This window comes from Acipenser ruthenus, chromosome 21, assembly GCF_902713425.1.
Source record: "Acipenser ruthenus chromosome 21, fAciRut3.2 maternal haplotype, whole genome shotgun sequence".
Classification (NCBI taxonomy): domain Eukaryota; kingdom Metazoa; phylum Chordata; class Actinopteri; order Acipenseriformes; family Acipenseridae; genus Acipenser; species Acipenser ruthenus.
This window is the reverse complement of record NC_081209.1, coordinates 28361090-28380858: the sequence shown is the minus strand read 5'-3', so window position 1 is coordinate 28380858 and position 19769 is coordinate 28361090. Positions and strand designations below refer to the sequence as shown.

The following is a 19769-nucleotide window of genomic DNA, read 5'->3' as shown; positions in this document are numbered from 1 at the left end:
TTTCACTTCTCGTTTTAAACCATAGACCATCTCAAATCACTGGATTAAAAATCCTATTTGTGCCCGACAAATCACTCTGAAGGCTTTAGTCATCTCCCATTCCCGCTCCCTCAACCTCAGGGCACTCTGGGGTGTCTAAATCACTGGCGAAGCTAGGGAATGGCACGGACAGCTGGGACAGCATTGCCCAACCATCTTCTGCCAGTTCACATTCTTACTGTGCATTTGTCATCTGCACAGCAATATGATCTTTTGTGTAAATAGAAACTCTGCAAAATGATATTAAAGGGCTTTCATAAAACCAAGACTTGCACTAATATTTAACCAGGTCTTGCATCAATGTTACATTCTGCAGAATAGTCTAATCATATTGCAGACGCTATAGCATCAAAAGGCCGGGCCCAACACCCTAATGTTACTTTTATTGCAGGAAAAAACAGACCACAAACAAATTTCGTAAAGAAACAGCTATGAATTGAAATGATATCCCCTGCAACAGTGCCCCCCCCCCTCCCCCACTGGCCCTGTACCCCCTCGTTCCCCCACTTGCTCACCTCGTTCCCTTTGTCAGGCTGTTCTCGGAGGGGGGTCCCTGGGAACAGCCTCTCCAGCTCGTTGGTATCGGCAGGCTGTTTCCCAGTGTTTCCAGTCTCATCGAGGTCCCTCCGCGACACTCTGTTCAGCACCAGCCCTGCCGAGCTCCCGGTCTGATTGCGGACGACCTGTGGTGTGGCCAAGTGATCCTGTACGTTCTTACACATCAGCAACCTGCAAAACAAGGGCAAGAGGAACTGATCAGAGAACAGGTAGGACTCGTTAAAACCCATTAACTGAATGAGGTACAAAAACACAACAACAATTTGTTCAGGTGACTAGTAGCATAACTGAAATCCTCTTTTCCTGCTATTCCAAACGAGGGATTTTCCAAAGGTATTCCAGATCTCCACCGTGAGAAAAACAGCAATGTTTAGGAAACCTTCCACAGACTGCAGCATGAATAATCTGTGGCTAATCGGCTATAAAAAAAAACAACCTTGAAAGCTAAAGAAAACCATAGGATAAAAATGACAGGGTCATGAAGTGCTACAAACATGGAGGGGCATTTCTTTCAAACACAAGGTCACCGTCTTTCAAGGGGTGTTGTGTGTGCCCTATGAAAATGACTGCATTCTTCTATTTTCAATGTTATCTCAACAGTTTGTTGACTTGGTTATCCCTGTGTTGCATTCTCAATACTGCCTATGTTTGCAGTGAAACCATAGGGTGCATGTACCCAGTTAAAGGTTAGATATGTGTATAGCTCTGCCCCCGATTTAAAAGTCTTCCTACCGTCCACGATATCCGAACATGAGGAACAGGACACAGAAGATGATGCAGGTGACTCCGATGTGAATCCCAATGATGATGCCTGTGGTGGAAGTTTTGTTTTGTTCATCCTTTACACAGTTGCAGGGGGTATTCAGCACTGAGGGAAAAAAAACAAACATTACATTTAGTTTGAATCGTTTTCTACAAAACCACGACCCTCTCAACTGGAAACCACGAAAACCACAATGGGCGCAATGTGGCAGCTTCATTTCACGTGAGGCAGATATGAAGCTAATCTCAAGAGGTGGATTAGGAGGTACTGGAAAGGGAGACAGAGGATTTACTACAGGCCAAAGCTTAATGAAACTATAAAAGATTACACGGCATTAGGAAACGACAGTTAGTTACGAGATTACCCTAAACTAAAATATACGTTGCTCTGTATAGCTTTGAGGTCGTGGTTTTCTGACTGACTTGTATACATGAAAGTCTCCCCCTCAGGCAGTGTGTTTGGAGGATCGATTGGACTCTCTCTCTCTCACCTGAGCGCTCGACGGTGTCTCGCAGGGATACGAAGCGCACGCTGGAGTTCCCTTCTCCATGCTGGTTGAAGGCAAGGAGCTTCACTTCATACACCACAGAGGGGTCTGAGGGTGAAACACACTGAGTTCAGTATCACATCACTGGAACTGTACCACACGAAGCATGCGCCGTACATACTGTAAAACACCAAATATCTGTGCGAGAGCCCCAGTACTTACCGAGCTGGGTGATGCCGAGGGGTGCGAGAGCCCCAGTGCTTACCGAGCTGGGTGATGTTGAGGGGTGCGAGAGCCCCAGTGCTTACCGAGCTGGGTGATGTTGAGGGGTGCGAGAGCCCTAGTGCTTACCGAGCTGGGTGATGTTGAAGGACGTGATGTTGCTGGGCAGCCACAGCGGGCCGGTGAAGTGTGAGACGTGGACCTTGCGGTAATACAGCTTAAAGCCCCTGTGCATGCCCAGCTTAATAGAGGGCTCCCATGTGGCTTGGATTGATGTGCTGTTTAAAACCTTAATAAAGAGTGATGGTGTGGCTGGAACTGAAACAAAAAAAGATATCAATTTCACTGCCTAGCCAGGTTTTCAAAGCCTTTATTATATTACTGCTAACATGCTAGTTTGGGCTGTAGTGCAATACTGAATTGACAAATATAGCCCAAGATCAAAATCAGTAACCAAAAACTAGCACCAGCCGTGTGCGTAACACATAAGTAGTAGAATTGATATATACGAGCAAGTCTGATGTAATTGACTTTAAATTGCAGAATTCCTGTGCTTAACAGCTGATCACTTTCCCCAGCAATGCTTTGACTTCTGTAAACATGGCATGAGCTGCTTGCTGATGAAATGTTGGCAATTCCTTAAACTTCTCTTAATGTAATTCTATCATTCTCCATCTTCAATAAAGTGTAAAATCCATATATATTACGTAATGCAATTCATTTTCCTGTAATCCGCTCCAGCACATCAATCTGTGCCATCCAGCAAAGGCTACTGGGATTGTTTCAATGAATCCTAAAAGTGTACAGTGGGTGGAGGAGCGATTAACAAGGCGCAGCCTGACCTGACCGGAGTGGTGTCAGATACATACCCTCCCTCTGTCAAGATAATCTATACCTGCGGCTCACGGTTTATGGTGCGTGTGCGACTGAACTCCCCAGAGAGTGGACAGGACAGGATTTCTACCCACCTTCCCCCAGCGTCTTCTCTGTGGCCGTCTCCGAGGGCTTGCTGGCTCCGCGTGAGGTGTAGGCCTTCACGTAGAACGCGTAGCTGGTGGAAGGCTCCAAGTCAGACACCAACTGTTGGAAAGTACTTTTACTAACAGCTTCCTGGTACTCCATTTCAATGGGATCTGAAGAAATAAAAGGATATGCTGTATGCACACACACACCCCTTCAATAAAACCAGGTGACGGCTACAGCAGACGCCGCTCAACCTGAACCCAAACCAACCTGAATAAACTTCATCTCTACCCTCTGCCCTGTGACAGCTTAGTTTATGTCTAAGGCTGGTAATTAAAGTATTTCCTCCCTCTCAGACTCCAGAGGCTTTAATTAGCGGCCTGCTAGCACGGCCGCAGTGGCATGTAGCAGTGAAAATAACACGCCTATGGTTTAACAGTCGTAATAATAATAATAATAATAATAATAATAATAATAATAATAATAATAATAATAATAACAAAAGGGATAATTGAATTCCTTCAAATTGAATTTAAAAACCCTGTTTAATTTCAGGCTCCAATATGCAAGTGATTAAAATCGTTTAAAGTGCAAACTATTTTTTTTTTTTTTTTTAAATCTACTTGGGTTATATCTCTCTCTTTTTTTTTTTTTTTTTAACCAATGAAGAATGAAATCTAAACCAATGCTGGGGAAAAGGGTAATGGAAAGGCACAGCTCTGAGATCACTACTGGTGGTCTTGTCTTCAGCAGACAGTGTTCCTTATTGCCTGCAATTAAGGAAAGGATGGTCCCCCACAGGTGTTGACAGACAGAGAGAGTCCAGGGTCCAGGGTCCCCCCTTCCCCCCACGGTCTTCCAACCTGTGACCCAAGGTGAACGCACCCCCTACTGAGGCTCTAACACCCGGTCATAAACATGCAAGTATCATTAAACTGATCTCAAGCAGCGCACATGGCGTGGCGACGTACTGTTTCAGAACGACTGGTGTAGCCCACACTTAGAACTGAGCCCTCCGTGTAACGAAAGCTGTCTGCTGTTAGAGGGCTCAGGTGCGGTACAAGGACCCAAACATCTTTGAAAAAGGTCAGTGATGACTATCTTGATTGACTGCGCCTGGACATTTCTTCCCCAGCGCCTGCTGGAGGTGCTTACCTATGGTTTTGCGGATGTGCAGCACGTAGCCGATGATCTCCTGTGTGTTCTGCAGGGGCTGGCTCCACAACACCTGGATGGCAGTGGAGGAGGCCGTCACAGCCTTCACGTCTCGAGGGGGACTGGGTAACCCGTCTGCCCAGAGCACAGTGAGCCGGGCGCTGGCCTGGGTGGAGCCCGCGCTGTTCTCCGCAATGCACTGGTAAATCGCCTCGTCCTCCAGGCTGATCCCATAGATAGTAAGGGTGCTGCCAAGCAAAAGAGAAGTGCATGCGAGGCGCATTACATAATGTTTAAGAAAAAAAAAAAAAAAAAAAGGACTGGAGATGTTTTACAATATTGGATTGTGAATGCATACAGTAAATGTTTCAGTCCCTTCTGGGAGCAGTTAAAAGGCATGATCACTGGTGAACACTGCAACTGTTTCCACTTGCCTCTGACCTGCTTGCATCGAGTTACAGAACTTAATCACCCTGCTGTACAAACAGCAACAGAGGCTTCTCAGTAAGAGCGGTTGCCATGCGTTTAAAAAACACAGCTTCGTCACATTGCAGCCTCCCAGCTTTACAGAGAGCTAGTTCTAGGGGGTTAGATTATTAGGGCTGAATATATCATTAGCGTCTTTGCTTCCATAATCCTTGGGCTATAAAAATAACACATTAAACAGTTAAACTAATCATTTGGGAGCGAGATATGTAAATTGGCCTGCAGCTCATTTGAATTCTGGCTTCTGATCATTGGATTCCATTATCATCATCTTTTTTTTTTTTTTTGTATTATTATCAAAAGTATTTATTTTCGAGGGGGCTACACTGCCATTAAGAAGCAAGAAAAAAAATATTATTGTACTTTCTGATTTGGCAAATTATGTACCGGTAAATCAAAAATGTGTGTGATTACAGTTAAAAGTGAAACGTGTGCTCCTTATCCACCATACTGCTGTGGGATAAATACCCGCATTATTTGGCTTCACATTTTATTTTTGAAATGCCTTTGCGTTGAAGTTCAATATTGGTTTTCATTTTCACACCATTCAGTTTCACATCCAGCCTCAGTTGTTGCAGCCCCCTCTATTCAAACCCTGTGAAGAAGCAGGGTTCTATAGGAGCAATCTCAATACAAAATGGAAAAGGAACAAAAGGCCCAAGGCATCTTCAGCACGGCTCGGAGGTCATGGAGAGGGGCACCGTCCTCTTACTCAACACTCTCTTTATTTGGTAACTTCGGGGACCAGCAGTACAAACTAGAGGGATGCATAAACGGAACAGTGACTTTAACAAACTCGCACAGGTTATACAATTTTATAGCACCACCCAAAACACCACTACACCAGAAAATATTTCCCACTTAACCCATTAAGTACCATTAAGAACACGAGCTGTATTTATGTAAATCGGACCCGTGAAATTTCACACCGGCTATGAAGCTCAACACACAGAAAATGGCGCTTTATGATCACTGTATACAGAGGCTTCTTAAAAGCATCTGAAGTGCTATATTTGCAGAATTAACAGACTAATTTAGACACAAATTTCATGGTTAACAAAATTAGTTAAATATAGCTAAAGATAAAATTAAAATAACAGCTAAATGCCAGTTAGAAAATGCTCCAAAAAATGCCTCTCCTCAAATGAGGACAGTGGCACTTACTGGGTTAAGGAATCACCAGATCTAGAATTGCCTCCTATCCACCCCGTTCTCATTTTCTTAACATTTCTTTACCTTTTACATTTCCCTTGTCTGACTTTTCCCTTGCCTACATGACTTGCTGTAACAAGCACCTATGGATAGAAGTACTGTATATGAACCAGAACTCATTTCATCATTGAATACATGGAGTGCTTGTTGTTTAAAATAAGCTGACTTAATGTCATTAGCACAAACCGAGATAAACTGCAGTCTGCTCTTTCAAGTCTAAATACAAGATCCAGACTGGTCAATGCAAGTTAAATGTAAGTGTAAAATATTGATCTGTCTGGAAGTGGATTGGCGCTCAAAGCAATTGGGACAAGGGCTTGAGGCTTCCAGACTTGCATGTCTGGTATTTATTGCAAACATGTTAAAAAGTCTAATCATCTTTTTATTGTATAGGTTTGTTATTACATTACCTACTCTTTTGTTGGTTTATATATAGTAAACCCTGATATTCATGTGATACAGACATCTTAAATGTGTAAAAGCATATAGTAAAATCCTTTAATTTCTTGTAAAGGTTGGTCTTTGTGAAGTAGATGTGTGACAAGCTGTTCTCTTATATCCAGCTGGATCATTTCTTGTTATGAAGTTGAACGCACAGATCCTGGTAGGCTCATGCTGTCAAGCTTGTCAGGGCGCACACTGCTTGAAAACGTGGGAACAGGAGTTATGAGGCTCCATTTACACCTCTGGCAGATCAAGAGTCAATCCTATTGAATCCGTTGTGATTTTTATGACAAGTTCCAATTATATGTGAAACCACGCTACTGTCTAATCCACACCGGGGCTGAAAGCAGCAGAGATATCTATAAAATGGATGGCAAATTGCTGCCTATTTTCAGCAGGGAGATGCACAATATAATATGGACCAGTTACACATCGCAGTTCTAGCCTTAGACAGTCTTGCCCCTACAGTGTTGATACACAAAAATGATAAAGGCTCAATCAATGTCTTGTTTTGCTCGGTTTGCATGCAGTAGTGCAAATAGAACCTGCCAAATGCGCGCACACACACACACACACACACACACAGATGAAATTACTCGTTTCTGTCTATCTGAGAACTGTCAAGACTGTACCCCACTGCCTTTTACTACAATTGCATGTTGTCTTTTTACGTATTACTACATAGACAATGCCAGTAAGGACGCAATAAAAGAAAAGTCAAAACGAGATTTAGTATTACCAAAGACGGTGCGACACGTGTTTCACATTCTGCAGCCTTTACAGAAAAGGCAAAGTGGTTACAACAGGCACCCACCTTCGGAATGCAGTGACAGCTCACTCTGCTGCTGGAGTTCTGTACAACCTAAAAATGTGAAAATGAACTTTGACACAGCGGTGCCGGCAGCAGCCCTCCCTCCCTCCCTCGCGCTACGCAGATAAAAGCTTTACATGTCGAATGAATTAAGTGTTGCTCGCTGAACTTCTTGACCAGACGCCACAGCCCGCAGACCAACAGGCCCCTGGAGAGTGCTTAGAGGCGGGCCTGGTCTCTGTGTACCCTGTGGTATTTCACAGGCACCACATATTTTACAAACTCGCCAGCACTATCGGAGCAGAAATCCAAATGAAATACTGGAAGCTGCTTGATTCAGGGCTTGCAAGGCTCCACATCCACAGGCAACATCCCCTAGTTTAAGTCGTGTCTCTCTGGCTCAGATGAAATGCTAACTTGCCCTTGTGGCTTTTTGGACCCTTTTGTGTCATGCCTCTGCTTTCTCTCCGAGGGTGAAGCGGGGTGGTAAACAGCCACCCTCTCGCACTGTGAGAAACAGCAGAGCCAGTCTCTGAGGCCAATTCCAATTCCAAGTCCGTCCGTAACAGAAAATGGAATTCCACCACTTGGGTGACAAAAGAGGAAACTGCTATCAGTGCATCTCAACTGGAATATAAATCTCACAGGAATGTTTTGTTTGGTATCAGGGATGGACATAATACACTACTATTGCATAGCAGTTTGATCATAGTAAAACCTGGAATGGGTGAAACTGCTATGCAATAGGACTCTTATTTCCATCCCTGGGTATGTTGTTTTAATGCATACAGTGCTGTATGGTCATATTGTGGTTAAAGACAAAACTTAAATGAGAAATAAAAACTCAGGCAGCACACAAGCACACACAAAACACACAAAAAGCTCTTTGCAGTCTTTAAAATGTGCATGATTAGGCCATCTGCTCTTGGGGGTTTCTTTCTACAGACAGCAGATTGATACCATCATTTACTCATCAGTTCAAAAGCACTTCAGAGATAGGAGAGGCGAGGGCTGCTTTGTTAGGTTGCAGCGATGTTTGTGAAGCTGCCAATCACTAGCTTTTCAGTAGAATGCACTAACAGCCCTTAATAAAAGGCAGCCGGAGCGATTTCAGATTCACACCAAGCTGACTGGGAGAAGACAAGGGGGGTCAGGGTCTGTGAAGAGGAACACATTCACAAGCTGTCTCCCGGCGATCAAGATGACTGATTTCAGCAGGGTTAGAGGTCAAGGCCAGTGACCAAGCCCCAGCATTGGAGGGGGGGGAGGGGGGGTGGACGGGACGGACTCAGGAGGGTGAGATTGAGAATCCTCTTCAAGAATTCAACAGCACAATGAAAGCACCAGCCTGAATGATATCACCATACAGAAAGGGAAGCTTTCTCCCTCTCAGCAAAGGGTCATGTAAGGACATTAATAACAGTTCTTTTTTTTTTTTTTTTTTTTTTACAGATAGTAAACCTTGCACAATGGCTGAGTGTCTAAAGTGCTGCCCATAATATCTCTGCTTTCAAGCTTTTCATTCTTATCATGCTGAAACAGCCAGCATGACAGAAATATAACATTCACTAAACAAGCAAGGTTGCAGCGAATAAAAACCCTATTGATCAGCATAAAACATGGCAACAGCAGGGAATGAAAGAAATACAGCAAGTTACTGAAAAGATCCCTTTAAATGAGACTTGGTCCCTATTCTCAAATCATTTGACCCCAATCAGTAATTTAAACAAGACCCAATTAAAGGTTGCACTTCTGTTTGGAGATTAACTTTCTTGCCTCTGGGATTATTTCATTTGTCAGATATTTCAAAGCTAACTATTTAACACCCTTTTAAAAGTTTAACCATGCAGTCATTTTGCAGTTTTCCCCATCGGTTACCATGGTGTGCTAGGATTTTTAACATGCTTTACAATATCTATCTGGTCTTAACAGTGCTTTCACGACGCAGAATTCCATTTCGCTCTGCTTTTACTGTGGTAAAGCACTGGAAACTGCAGAGATTAGGCCTGCCAGCAGAGGGAGCACACACAGTTCCAGGAAAGCAAGATCCTGTGTTCAAATAGACAAAGGCAAACTAATTGCAAACTGTATGAGAGTGAAGCATATCTCCTAGTTTATACCAGCTTCATTAATACATGACTGGCAGGGGTGAACCCCCACTCGACCTCTCCGCTCCGCCTGCACTAGAAGACTGGTTCTACCTCCGCTACACTCCCCTGCCTCCCGAGCCCGCTCCTTCTCCACCCTTGCTCCGCAGTGGTGGAACGACCTTCCTACAGATGTCAGGACTGCCCAGTCCCTGACCACATTCCGGCACCTCCTTAAGACTCACCTCTTCAAACAGCACCTGTAGAACTCCTCTGTTGTATCCTGGGGCACTATCACCCTTCATTTAAATATGCTTTATTTTGCTCTTATCTGCCCCCTATTTTACTGCATTTAATCCTGTACCTCAGAATATTGTAATCTGCCAAGTATTTAATCTGTAGTATTTTGTACTTAATCATATCCTGATGTAACTTTCACTATTATCTGCTGTATTATTGAATTGTGGTTTGTCACACTTGAGAATTATTGTATTTCTTGTTCTTATTGTATGACTTATATTGTAACACTTGAATGTATTTGTATTTGCTTGCGATTGTAAGTCGCCCTGGATAAGGGCGTCTGCTAAGAAATAAATAATAATAATAATAATAACTTGACCTTTTAGGCAGAAGGCACAGGGACATAACTGGGGTCTCACTCCCCAGGGGGCTGTCCTATATCACAGCAACAAGAAAACAACCTGCATTATCATATTGCTAAACAAAATGCTGCAGGGAAATCAATAGGTCACAGGCACTGAGGCTTCTGTTACACAGGTTATTACAGAAACAGCCTTGGATAACGACCTGTGACCTGATAATGACCTCTGAACTGGATCTATACAAGGCTAACTGCAGACCTCTGAGTTGGCTGCATTTCTGTTATGATGTACATGCACTTGCTTCCGATTGGGTTTCACACTGATTTTGGTGCTTTACTCTCTGAAGTGCTTTACTTTCTGAGTTTTAGCCATGGCACTCTCAGCGGGATCTGGATCACTACAGAACACTGCTGTCACCAAATGCTCCCATGTATACACAACACTGAAGTGTAATCCGTACAGCCACACGCTCTGAACTGATGACAAAACTCACAGTATTTAAAACAAACAAACAAAAAATTGTTATGAGAATTTGCACATTTCATCTTTCATTTACCTGGTGAGCCCTGTGGCTTTTAAATAAGTCTACCACATGTAATCTATTTAGAATCTGTAATCAAGTATTGGATCTCAACTGCTTACGGAGTGCCATAAAAACGAGAAATCCAATAGGCTTGCCTTTGGACACAGCACCACAGTCAGAACAGCAGAACTGAATGTAGTAAATACAGACAAACTGGAGATATTCCTGCTCTCTTCCAAACTGAATGCCCTCAGCAGAATGATCTTGTTACAAGCCTCGATTTCATCACTCCCTAATAATATTGTAACCTACCTGTGCTGGGTGATTGTAATGTTAGGAGAGGGCCTGTGTGTGTCAGGTAGATAGCTCTGTGTGTGTGTGTATCAGCTAGGGAACTCTGTGTGTGTGTCAGGTAGGCAGCTCTGTGTGTGTGTGTGTGTCAGGTAGGGAGCTCTGTGTGTGTGTGTGTGTGTGTGTGTGTGTGTGTGTCAGCTAGGGAGCTCTGTGTGTGTGTGTGTCAACTAGGGAGCTCTGTTGTGTGTGTCAGCTAGGGAGCTCGGTGTGTGTGTGTGTGTGTGTGTGTGTGTCAGGTAGGCAGCTCTGTGTGTGTGTGTGTGTGTCAGGTAGGTAGCTCTGTGTGTGTGTGTGTGTGTGTGTGTGTGTGTGTCTAGGGAGCTTTGTGTGTGTGTGTGTGTCAGGTAGGCAGCTCTGTGTGTGTGTGTGTGTCAGGTAGGGAGCTCTGTTGTGTGTGTCAGCTAGGGAGCTCGGTGTGTGTGTGTGTGTGTGTGTCAGGTAGGCAGCTCTGTGTGTGTGTGTGTGTCAGGTAGGTAGCTCTGTGTGTGTGTGTGTGTGTGTGTCTAGGGAGCTCTGTGTGTGTGTGTGTGTCAGGTAGGCAGCTCTGAGTGTGTGTGTGTCAGGTAGGGAGCTCTGTGTGTGTGTGATGCACAGAGGGAGGCCTCTGTGTCCTATTCGACTCACCTGTTGTTGTTTCTCAGTTTGACGTTGTCGCTGGTCTCCAGAATCTGCCCGTTCTTCAGCCAGGTGAGCTGGGGGGCGGGCTCTCCCTGTGCCACACACGTGAAGATTGCCGTGGTGCCCAGTGGCCGGGAGATGGACTGCGGGGACTGCACAAACTCTGCAGGCGCTGAGGACAACAAAGACATTGCTTCAATGATGTATTATTATTGTATTTATACTGGGCAACTTCACTCAGCATTCATGGTTTTAAAATTACAAATACTGTATCTTATGAATCCCTATGCAAAGAAACTGCCCGCAGACAAACCCACTCTGTCACATACAATCCAGTATTATGAAGAGCAATCGGGTCTTTGAAAGATATTGTTTGCACACTGCTGTGCACAAAACTGCATGAATAATATATCCATCTACTGTTTATTGCAATAATGATTTATGTATTTAATATATTTTCATGTTTCAGCGTGAATCTTTCAATTAAGCCGTATTCTTTATATTGCATGACGAACATCAAGAACAACAATAAATGCAGAAAACTGATCACGTGACACATCCCAGAGCCGGACTGCCGTGTGACTCGCTGGGTGATGCAGAAACGGATCACGTGACACATCCCAGAGCCGGACTGCCGTGTGACTCGCTGGGTGATGCAGAAACGGATCACGTGACACATCCCAGAGCCGGACTGCCGCGTGACTCGCTGGGTGATGCAGAAACGGATCACGTGACACATCCCAGAGCCGGACTGCCGTGTGACTCGCTGGGTGATGCAGAAACGGATCACGTGACACATCCCAGAGCCGGACTGCCGTGTGACTCGCTGGGTGATGCAGAAACGGATCACGTGACACATCCCAGAGCCGGACTGCCGCGTGACTCGCTGGGTGATGCAGAAACGGATCACGTGACACATCCCAGAGCCGGACTGCCGCGTGACTCGCTGGGTGATGCAGAAACGTGTCAGCCTGGCTTTAGAGTGCAATACGTTGTGGAGTTTCTCAAAGGTATCCCAGCTGATTATTTCACATTAAACAAAAAAGGGACCCTTGATCTTAAACTCAATCCACTCAATATGTTCGCTGTACATGAGCCTGCCATCTGGGAGTAATAATGATGTCATGAACAGGGCAATCAACTAACTGCTGTCTGGAAGCGCTGGGAGGAAATGTGTCACCTAAAAGCTGACCAGTGCAGCTCCGGCTGTAGGCATTAATACTGAGAGCTTGGTCGACGGTTTAGTGTCAGCAAAGATCAAGCTAACCGTGTGCTGACTGATTCCATTACGGGGTGCTTTGCTTGGGTATCCTGTATTTTCCTGCTACTCAAGTTCATGTTTACAATAGAAAGAGCCTGCCACGCTGTCCATTCCCTGTCGCAGGTAAAAGCAGCAGCAAGCCTCTGCATGGCACTATTAGTTGTTTTTAAAGCACTGTAACAACAGTTTGGAGTTAGAGAGGCATGAGACAGCCTACATCCTGGCAGTGGGTATGGATTTACCGCGACACTCAATACAGCAGCAGGATCTGCTGCAGGCAACTACCATTCCAGTCTGTTTCACAAAAAGAAAATAAAAAATACTACACTTCAATCTGGCTTTGATTTTCACAACCACCCCCCCTCCCCAGAGTCTACTTTCCGTCACCCTAAACACTTAACATACAACAACATGCTTCATTGTATGTGCATGCCAATCAGGAGAACGTTTCCCTAGATGAGTTTACTGCAGCGAGCCTGCAGTCCTTCTGAAGTCTGTAATGCTTTTCTCATACTCAGACGACACATTGACTGTGTTTTACCTTGATCACAAGATTTCCAGCAGTCTCTATACATTTTGCTGACAAGGTAACTCCTCAATACTACTGAATTGCTTAATATATACATAGACATTGTTAGGAAACCAGTCCATGTTAATGAGCATGGCTTGAAATAGCTTCAATGCAATGCACGTGCCCACACTATAACATGTGTCCATGTAATGAGGTGCTGGAGGGCTTGGATCTAATCACAGGAAAGGTTGCCCTTGTCGACACGGTGGGGCTGGAGGTGCTGGCTGGGGGCCAGCTTTCTCTGGTGTCCATGCCTTGACAGAGCACTGGACTGGACTGAACTGGACAGCTTCTCAGAGCTATTACAGCAATTTACAGGCATTATTTCAGTTTCCACAGAGTATTAAAATCAGTTTTAGCGATCAACATACTAATTGTGAGTATTTTTCATGTTTAAGTGTTAGTCTGTGTGCAGTCACAGCCTCCACCCCCCCCCCCCCCCGCCCCGCACACCGTAGAAACTTATTTAACATCCTTCTTCCATTAACAAAGTCTTCCTTTCAGCGAGGGACCCGACCCGACCCGTAGGCAAGCAAGCCTTCTGGCACGGATGTAATCAACCCATTGCATTGCACAGTGCAGATGTGACCCTGGCATGGAGCCAGTGGCACTACTTAACAAGGCAGCAGTGGACATCACTGAAAACAACCTGGTCCCTCCCATCTCCCCCTCTCCGTCCCAGCCCTTGTCCCTCCCTCTGTGGGTAACACTATCTACCTCCCTGGCCCTCCAGAGGGAAGATCAGCCTATCACGCGCAGTCCTCTTCGGGGAGTTTAGATGAGTTGAGCAGACACCCTGAGAACTGCTCCAATGTCGTAAGAGTAAGGGGAAGACAGGAATAAAGTGTGCACTGCAGCAGCGCCTCTCCTAGTTTGTGATTACGGGATCAATCCGATTCTAAGCGCTAGGTTCTCTCCTCTCTGCTCCCTGTGCTTCCTCCCTCCCTCCCTCCCTCCCGCTCTGTGATGCTGGTTACTGGTTGTTGCCACACACAGCACAGATGGGACCTGCCTGTGTTGCGATGGCAAACTGCCAGATCCCACCCCAGCCCCGGATTGTTGTGTTCAGCGCTGGATTGAATTACCCAGTGGTACCACTTATATATATACACACACACACACACAATATATATATATATATATATATATATATATATATATATACACACACATACACATATACACGTTTTCAGTCTTGGCTTAAACTGTAACGGTCCCAGCTTCCTTGACAAACGCAGGCAGAACATTCCATAATTTAGGAGCTCTACAAGAAAAAGCCCTGCGGGAGGTGTTGATTTTGTTGATCCTAGGAGTAACCAGCACACAGCACACAGTTCAGAAGAGATTATTACTACCCTGACTCACAACAACCGCTGTGCCCATTAGATTAATCTAAACGCTGGCGTGGAAAATAATACAATGCATTTTGCATATGCATATTGCGTGGCCCCTTCTGGAAAATCATATACTGCATTGTTTAGATGTCTATGAATGTAATTTATGTTACAGGCAAGTACTGCATTAAAAAATAATCGTTGCCCATAATCATTTAATAGAAAGGGTCTTCTTCTAATGCACTTTTTATGCAGTGATAAAATACATTCTGTACATTGTGTGGATTGACTTACACAGCTGACAAACAAGCAAGTGTGCAAATGAGAAAGCATGTATGCACATTTGGTAATTATCATTCAAGTTTCTAAGGCTTCCTATGGCGTATGCATGTTTCTACAGCTGTTTTATTGGTTCTGGAGGAGAAGGCGTACCTGTCTTAAAAGACGTACAGCTCTCCAGGATCTCTGCGTTTATTACTGAGCTCAGTCACTGTAATGGGCTGATCAGCAGGGCAGAGAATTCAGATGTATGGCACTGTACAGCACTAATAAAATGAGACATTGCTATGATCTGACTTCAGACCATACCATACGAGTGAGGCCGACCTGCAGCACAGGAAAGCTACAGATTTAACTTACATTACCATGACAATCAGCGTGGCGATAACAGGGGGAACAATAAAAAAATGTTGCTTAAGCGTAGAGGCAAGAAATGGGATTTTAAAAGCCTTGGTTATTACTCCTTTAATTGGAAATTACAAAAGCAATTAACTTAATTATCGGGAAAAAATCTTCATTACCTGTAGGCTTCTACAGAAATATGCCTATTCAGCATTACAATAGGAAATGATTTTAAATTGTAATTTGACAATTGCCTGGTAACTGGCTACTGTTAAACCTTTCTTACCGTGCAGTTACAGATTAATTGGGTTCTTTATTAAACTGCCAACTAAACTAGACGCTTTCTTGGCAGTACATTTTTGTGATAAAAAGGCTGCTGCCAGCTTATTAACCCATCAAACCATGACACTGTATCATTGTCAGCTAAATGAGAAATGCACTTTCTTTTTCAATGGCCGTAAAGATGTATTTGTTAATAGTGAGATATATGCGAATGTGTTTTTGTTTCTCTTAATGCAATATTTGGTTTGATTCTGTCCTATTCCTTTACTGTTGAGATTCAGTTGTAGAGGTATTTCTGAAGCCTGTTCCTCGTGGTCCGCGGGGGGAGGTTAGGTGAAGGTTTGATCGTACTGCTGCTTGGTACCTATCCGAGGTAAATGGAGTGTGCAGCAGGAAAGGGCTGGTGACCATCTGCTCATTACAGACCATCAATTCTGTTATGACATCATACTCCTAATAAACAACACGACTGCCGAAGTTAATGGGGTAGCGGTTTATAAGAGGTACTGCTTTGTTTTACTGGCTAAACTAAATGCATGGAATATGCTGTATGCCAACCTGTAACAGCTGCATTGAAACATGCTTGTAACAAGCAAGCAGGATAGCCAAAAGGTTATTGCTAAATATATATATATATATATATATATATATATATATATATATATATATATATATATATATATATATATATATATATATTATTTTAATTACTAATTCCATTTATGAGAACTTAGCTGGTCTCGATCATCCGAACTCCAAAAGTCACATGACCACAATATGATCGCCAAATAAGGTCAATGTTAAAGGTCACCAGCAAACTTCTCCTGAGGAATTACATAAACCTGCAAAAACAAAGTCTGTTTGTGAGGAAAGAATGACGTCTGGATTCTCAAACCTGTTACTCCGCCCTGCTCACAGGGATGCTTAATGAAGACCCCGATACAGCTTCTTTACCACGGCGCTCTCTCACCTTGCACAACGAGGCGCCCCTGAGCAGTCCTTCGAACACGGGTCCCGGGCTTGTTTGCCGCACACACGTACACCCCGGAGTGCTGCACCGTGAGGTCCGAGATCATCAGGTTCCCTGTGCCCAGCACCTGGATGCCTTCCACTCCAATCGGACGGCCGTCTAGAAGACAAACAAGAGCGATCAGAGGGGCTGAACCGAGACATGCACTGGGGGAGGGCCATGTTAGAACGGGTCTGCATTAACCCCGAGACCTGTGCACAAGGTCCTTCCAGGTCGGGTTCACACTGCACAAGAGAACGGTGGATTAATGAACTGTGAGGAGAAATAACAGGCGTCTGATCTTTCTATAGTTTCAAAATCAAATCGATCAGAAGGAGATGATTCACTTCCATTTCACATTGTGTCATGTATCCTTCTGCGTATCCTACAGCAGCCCATGCAGAACTGCATGACGGACAAATGACACAGATCCAGTTGCCACGATGTAACGTTCTACAAACACAGCTTCTGACAGTCATTTGGTGTTCTGTCAGCATTCGCAGCTGCTCTTTCTAAGAGGGTGAGAATATTTCTGTTGCTATGGTTACTACAGAATAAGATCCCCTCTCTTCTTATTTGGCTTCTCTGGGTCTCCTGCATACTAGCTAATGTATGCCCCTGATTTTCTTCCTGAGGGCTGACTCAAGCCTGCTATGCATCTTGCTATCATATTCGCTTCACATTTATGAGAGGACACATTGGCATGTTAAACACCCGGGAATATTTGACTGATCTGAACGCGCCGTCATTTAGCAGACATCTGTCATCCACATTACTCATACTGATAGGTGTTAAAAGACTGGCACAGCGCAATGAATGGGCTGCCTTTAAAATACATCGCACATGGCCGGCTGCCACAGCAAAGCAATCACATCGAGGATGGAAAAGGCAGCACATGGTCAGCCCCATATCAAACGAACAACAAGCCAACCGAGTTTCAAGAAGCACATGTGCAGGTTTGCATAAGACGAGGAAGAATCGAAGACGCAGGCAAATGAACTTTTTAATGTCAGCAGCTTCTGACGGTTTCAATGCATACCCTTTAACACAAGGATTAAATACTACCTGTTCATATTTGAAAGGGCTGTTGAATCGGATGCTGAATAATTCTTCCTCACTCGCATCTTGTAAGTAATGTAATGCCGTATTCAATAAGTGTATGTATAGCATGTTCTTGTTTTTGAAATATTTACCATAACATGCATATCATGAAATCATGGAACAGCAAAGCTCCATTTTCACAGTTGTTGTTTAAAATCATAACTTTCAACAACACAATTATGAATTATACAGATCGCAGATAGATAGATAGAGATAGATAGATAGATAGATAGATAGATAGATAGATAGAGAGACAGTCGGATAGAGGTAGACCCAATCTGTTGTAATGATGTAAATTAAGCTTGATATTCATGTAACTGTCTTAGACTGTCTTATTCAACAACAGAACAGTTTCATGCATTTAAAACTGAATTTAATCCATCAACTCAAACATCAAATTTCATACCCCATGAAAATGCAAGAAGCTTCTATGCCACAATGATTTCTCTATACTGTGTTGATCCCTAAAATATGAATATTAAATAAAAAAAAGGCTTTACAAATAATTGGTAATCTTCAGTACAGTCATCAGAAAACCTTCGATTTAATCCTGAATCCAACGACATTTCAGATGCAACTGTATTATAAATCCTGCAATGAATTTGGTTATAGGAGAAGAATTAGATTAAGAGACAAAGCAAAGATTCCAGTTTAAAGAAGAATGAGTGTTTGTCCATTAGGTTCGCTCTCCAGCCTCCCCCAGGCCTCTTCATTGTAACTGAATACTGACAGACCCCATCGTGCTAGCATTTCATTTGCCATCCAAACGCAAAGCAATATAAGGAACATCTTGGAAAAACAGAGAAGGGGAAGGAGACGGCGGTGATGTACAATTTGTCAACCAAGAGAAATTGGACAATGGGTGCTTTGATATTGGTGTTAACACATTGAAACACATTGTAATGACATCAGTACCATTACTGGATTAACATCCAACTACTGTACAATCTACTCGTTAAGAATTCTACTGTATAAAGACAATTCCCCACCCATACCCTAGCTTTACATTGCATGACCAAGCAGCAAAATGGAAAAACAAAAGAAACATTTGAAGATATAGGAGTTGGCATCATGGCTTTCTCAACGGTAGCTGCTTACGACAAGCTTTGAAAAAAATGCATCTCCTCCTGGCTTTCATACACCAGAAATATCCCCTGTAGGTTAGATTGCTGGGACTGTATTTATTGCATTGGAATCCTGCATCTTACTGTATCTCAATAGGGTGCTGCATTTCAGCAGGCTTTCCCTGAAGAGCCAGTTTTAAATACATGAATAAAATGTCAAGGCGTCCCATCATCTTAATATTAGGGAGGCTGGAACTCTGGGATAGCTTACCCAGCCGGCTCCAGGACACGATGGGTCGCGGGTATCCCGTAGCAACGCATTCCAATATGGCGGTCTGGTGAACCGTCAGGGTGAGGTTCTCGGGGCCAACCAGAATCATGGGTTCTTTGTAAACAGCTGACTGAGAGCCTGAAATAAAAATATGTGAAGCAGTGTAATGTAAAATGAATGACAGTCTAAATGGAATTTGACTGAAAGATCAGTACATCTGGATGCCACATGATGTTACTGGCAAACTAACACAGAAATAAGGTTATAAGAGTTTAGATCACAATACTACACTATACCATTATCCATTAATGTTTGTGCCAACAGGCAAGAGAACTGACCTAAATACAAAGCTGTAAATATCATAAAGCCCGGTCAACACCTCACCTATTTAAATAACACAGAACTGACTAATCAACTGTTTCAGTGAAAAATCAATAATAGCGTTATTTCATTAAGATTGAATGGTGTAGTTATGTACCAGATGTATCCGTGTAAATGCATGTACGTTTACCTTTCTGTTCATGTTTCTGTCCGCTATGTGTTTTTGAACACGCTGTGTCCAGGCTGACCCTCCGCACTGTACAGTAGTAGTACTAAATAAAGAATTCTCAGAACGCTTGCTTGTCAGTTTCTCTTTTTGCACCGCTGTATCCCTGAGTGCTCTGGATGCACTGACCTGATACAGTGAGCCTGGCCTCCAGGCTGCGCTTGACGCTGGCGATGTTGGTGGCAACGCAGCGGAAGATCCCGCTGTCTTCGACTCGGACTCCTGTGATCTGCAGCACGCCGGTGGGCAAGAGTGTGTACCTGACACCAGAGAAACAGAGAGTCATTTCCACTGGGAATGAAAACACAGTGGCGTCATACTACAGAGTGGCCTTTTTCAAGTGGCCGTTGGGGTCCTGGCTGAAATGAATATACTTCTGGACGT

At 43.8% G+C, this 19769-nt stretch overlaps 1 protein-coding gene across 2 annotated transcripts in view; it reads right to left on the bottom strand.

Moving 5' to 3' along the window:
• Positions 1-19769, bottom strand: part of LOC117427845 (immunoglobulin superfamily DCC subclass member 3-like) — a 63612-nt gene that overhangs the window by 5549 nt on the left and 38294 nt on the right. For both annotated transcript variants that reach the window (XM_058995435.1, XM_058995436.1), the window contains 10 exons: positions 19515-19645; positions 18839-18976; positions 16364-16522; positions 11331-11496; positions 4188-4435; positions 3038-3202; positions 2199-2387; positions 1851-1955; positions 1330-1465; positions 555-768 (listed from right to left, as the gene is read on the bottom strand). In XM_058995435.1, coding sequence (XP_058851418.1) covers positions 555-768; positions 1330-1465; positions 1851-1955; positions 2199-2387; positions 3038-3202; positions 4188-4435; positions 11331-11496; positions 16364-16522; positions 18839-18976; positions 19515-19645 — 1651 coding nt within the window. The remainder of the gene's footprint in view (positions 1-554; positions 769-1329; positions 1466-1850; positions 1956-2198; positions 2388-3037; positions 3203-4187; positions 4436-11330; positions 11497-16363; positions 16523-18838; positions 18977-19514; positions 19646-19769) is intronic.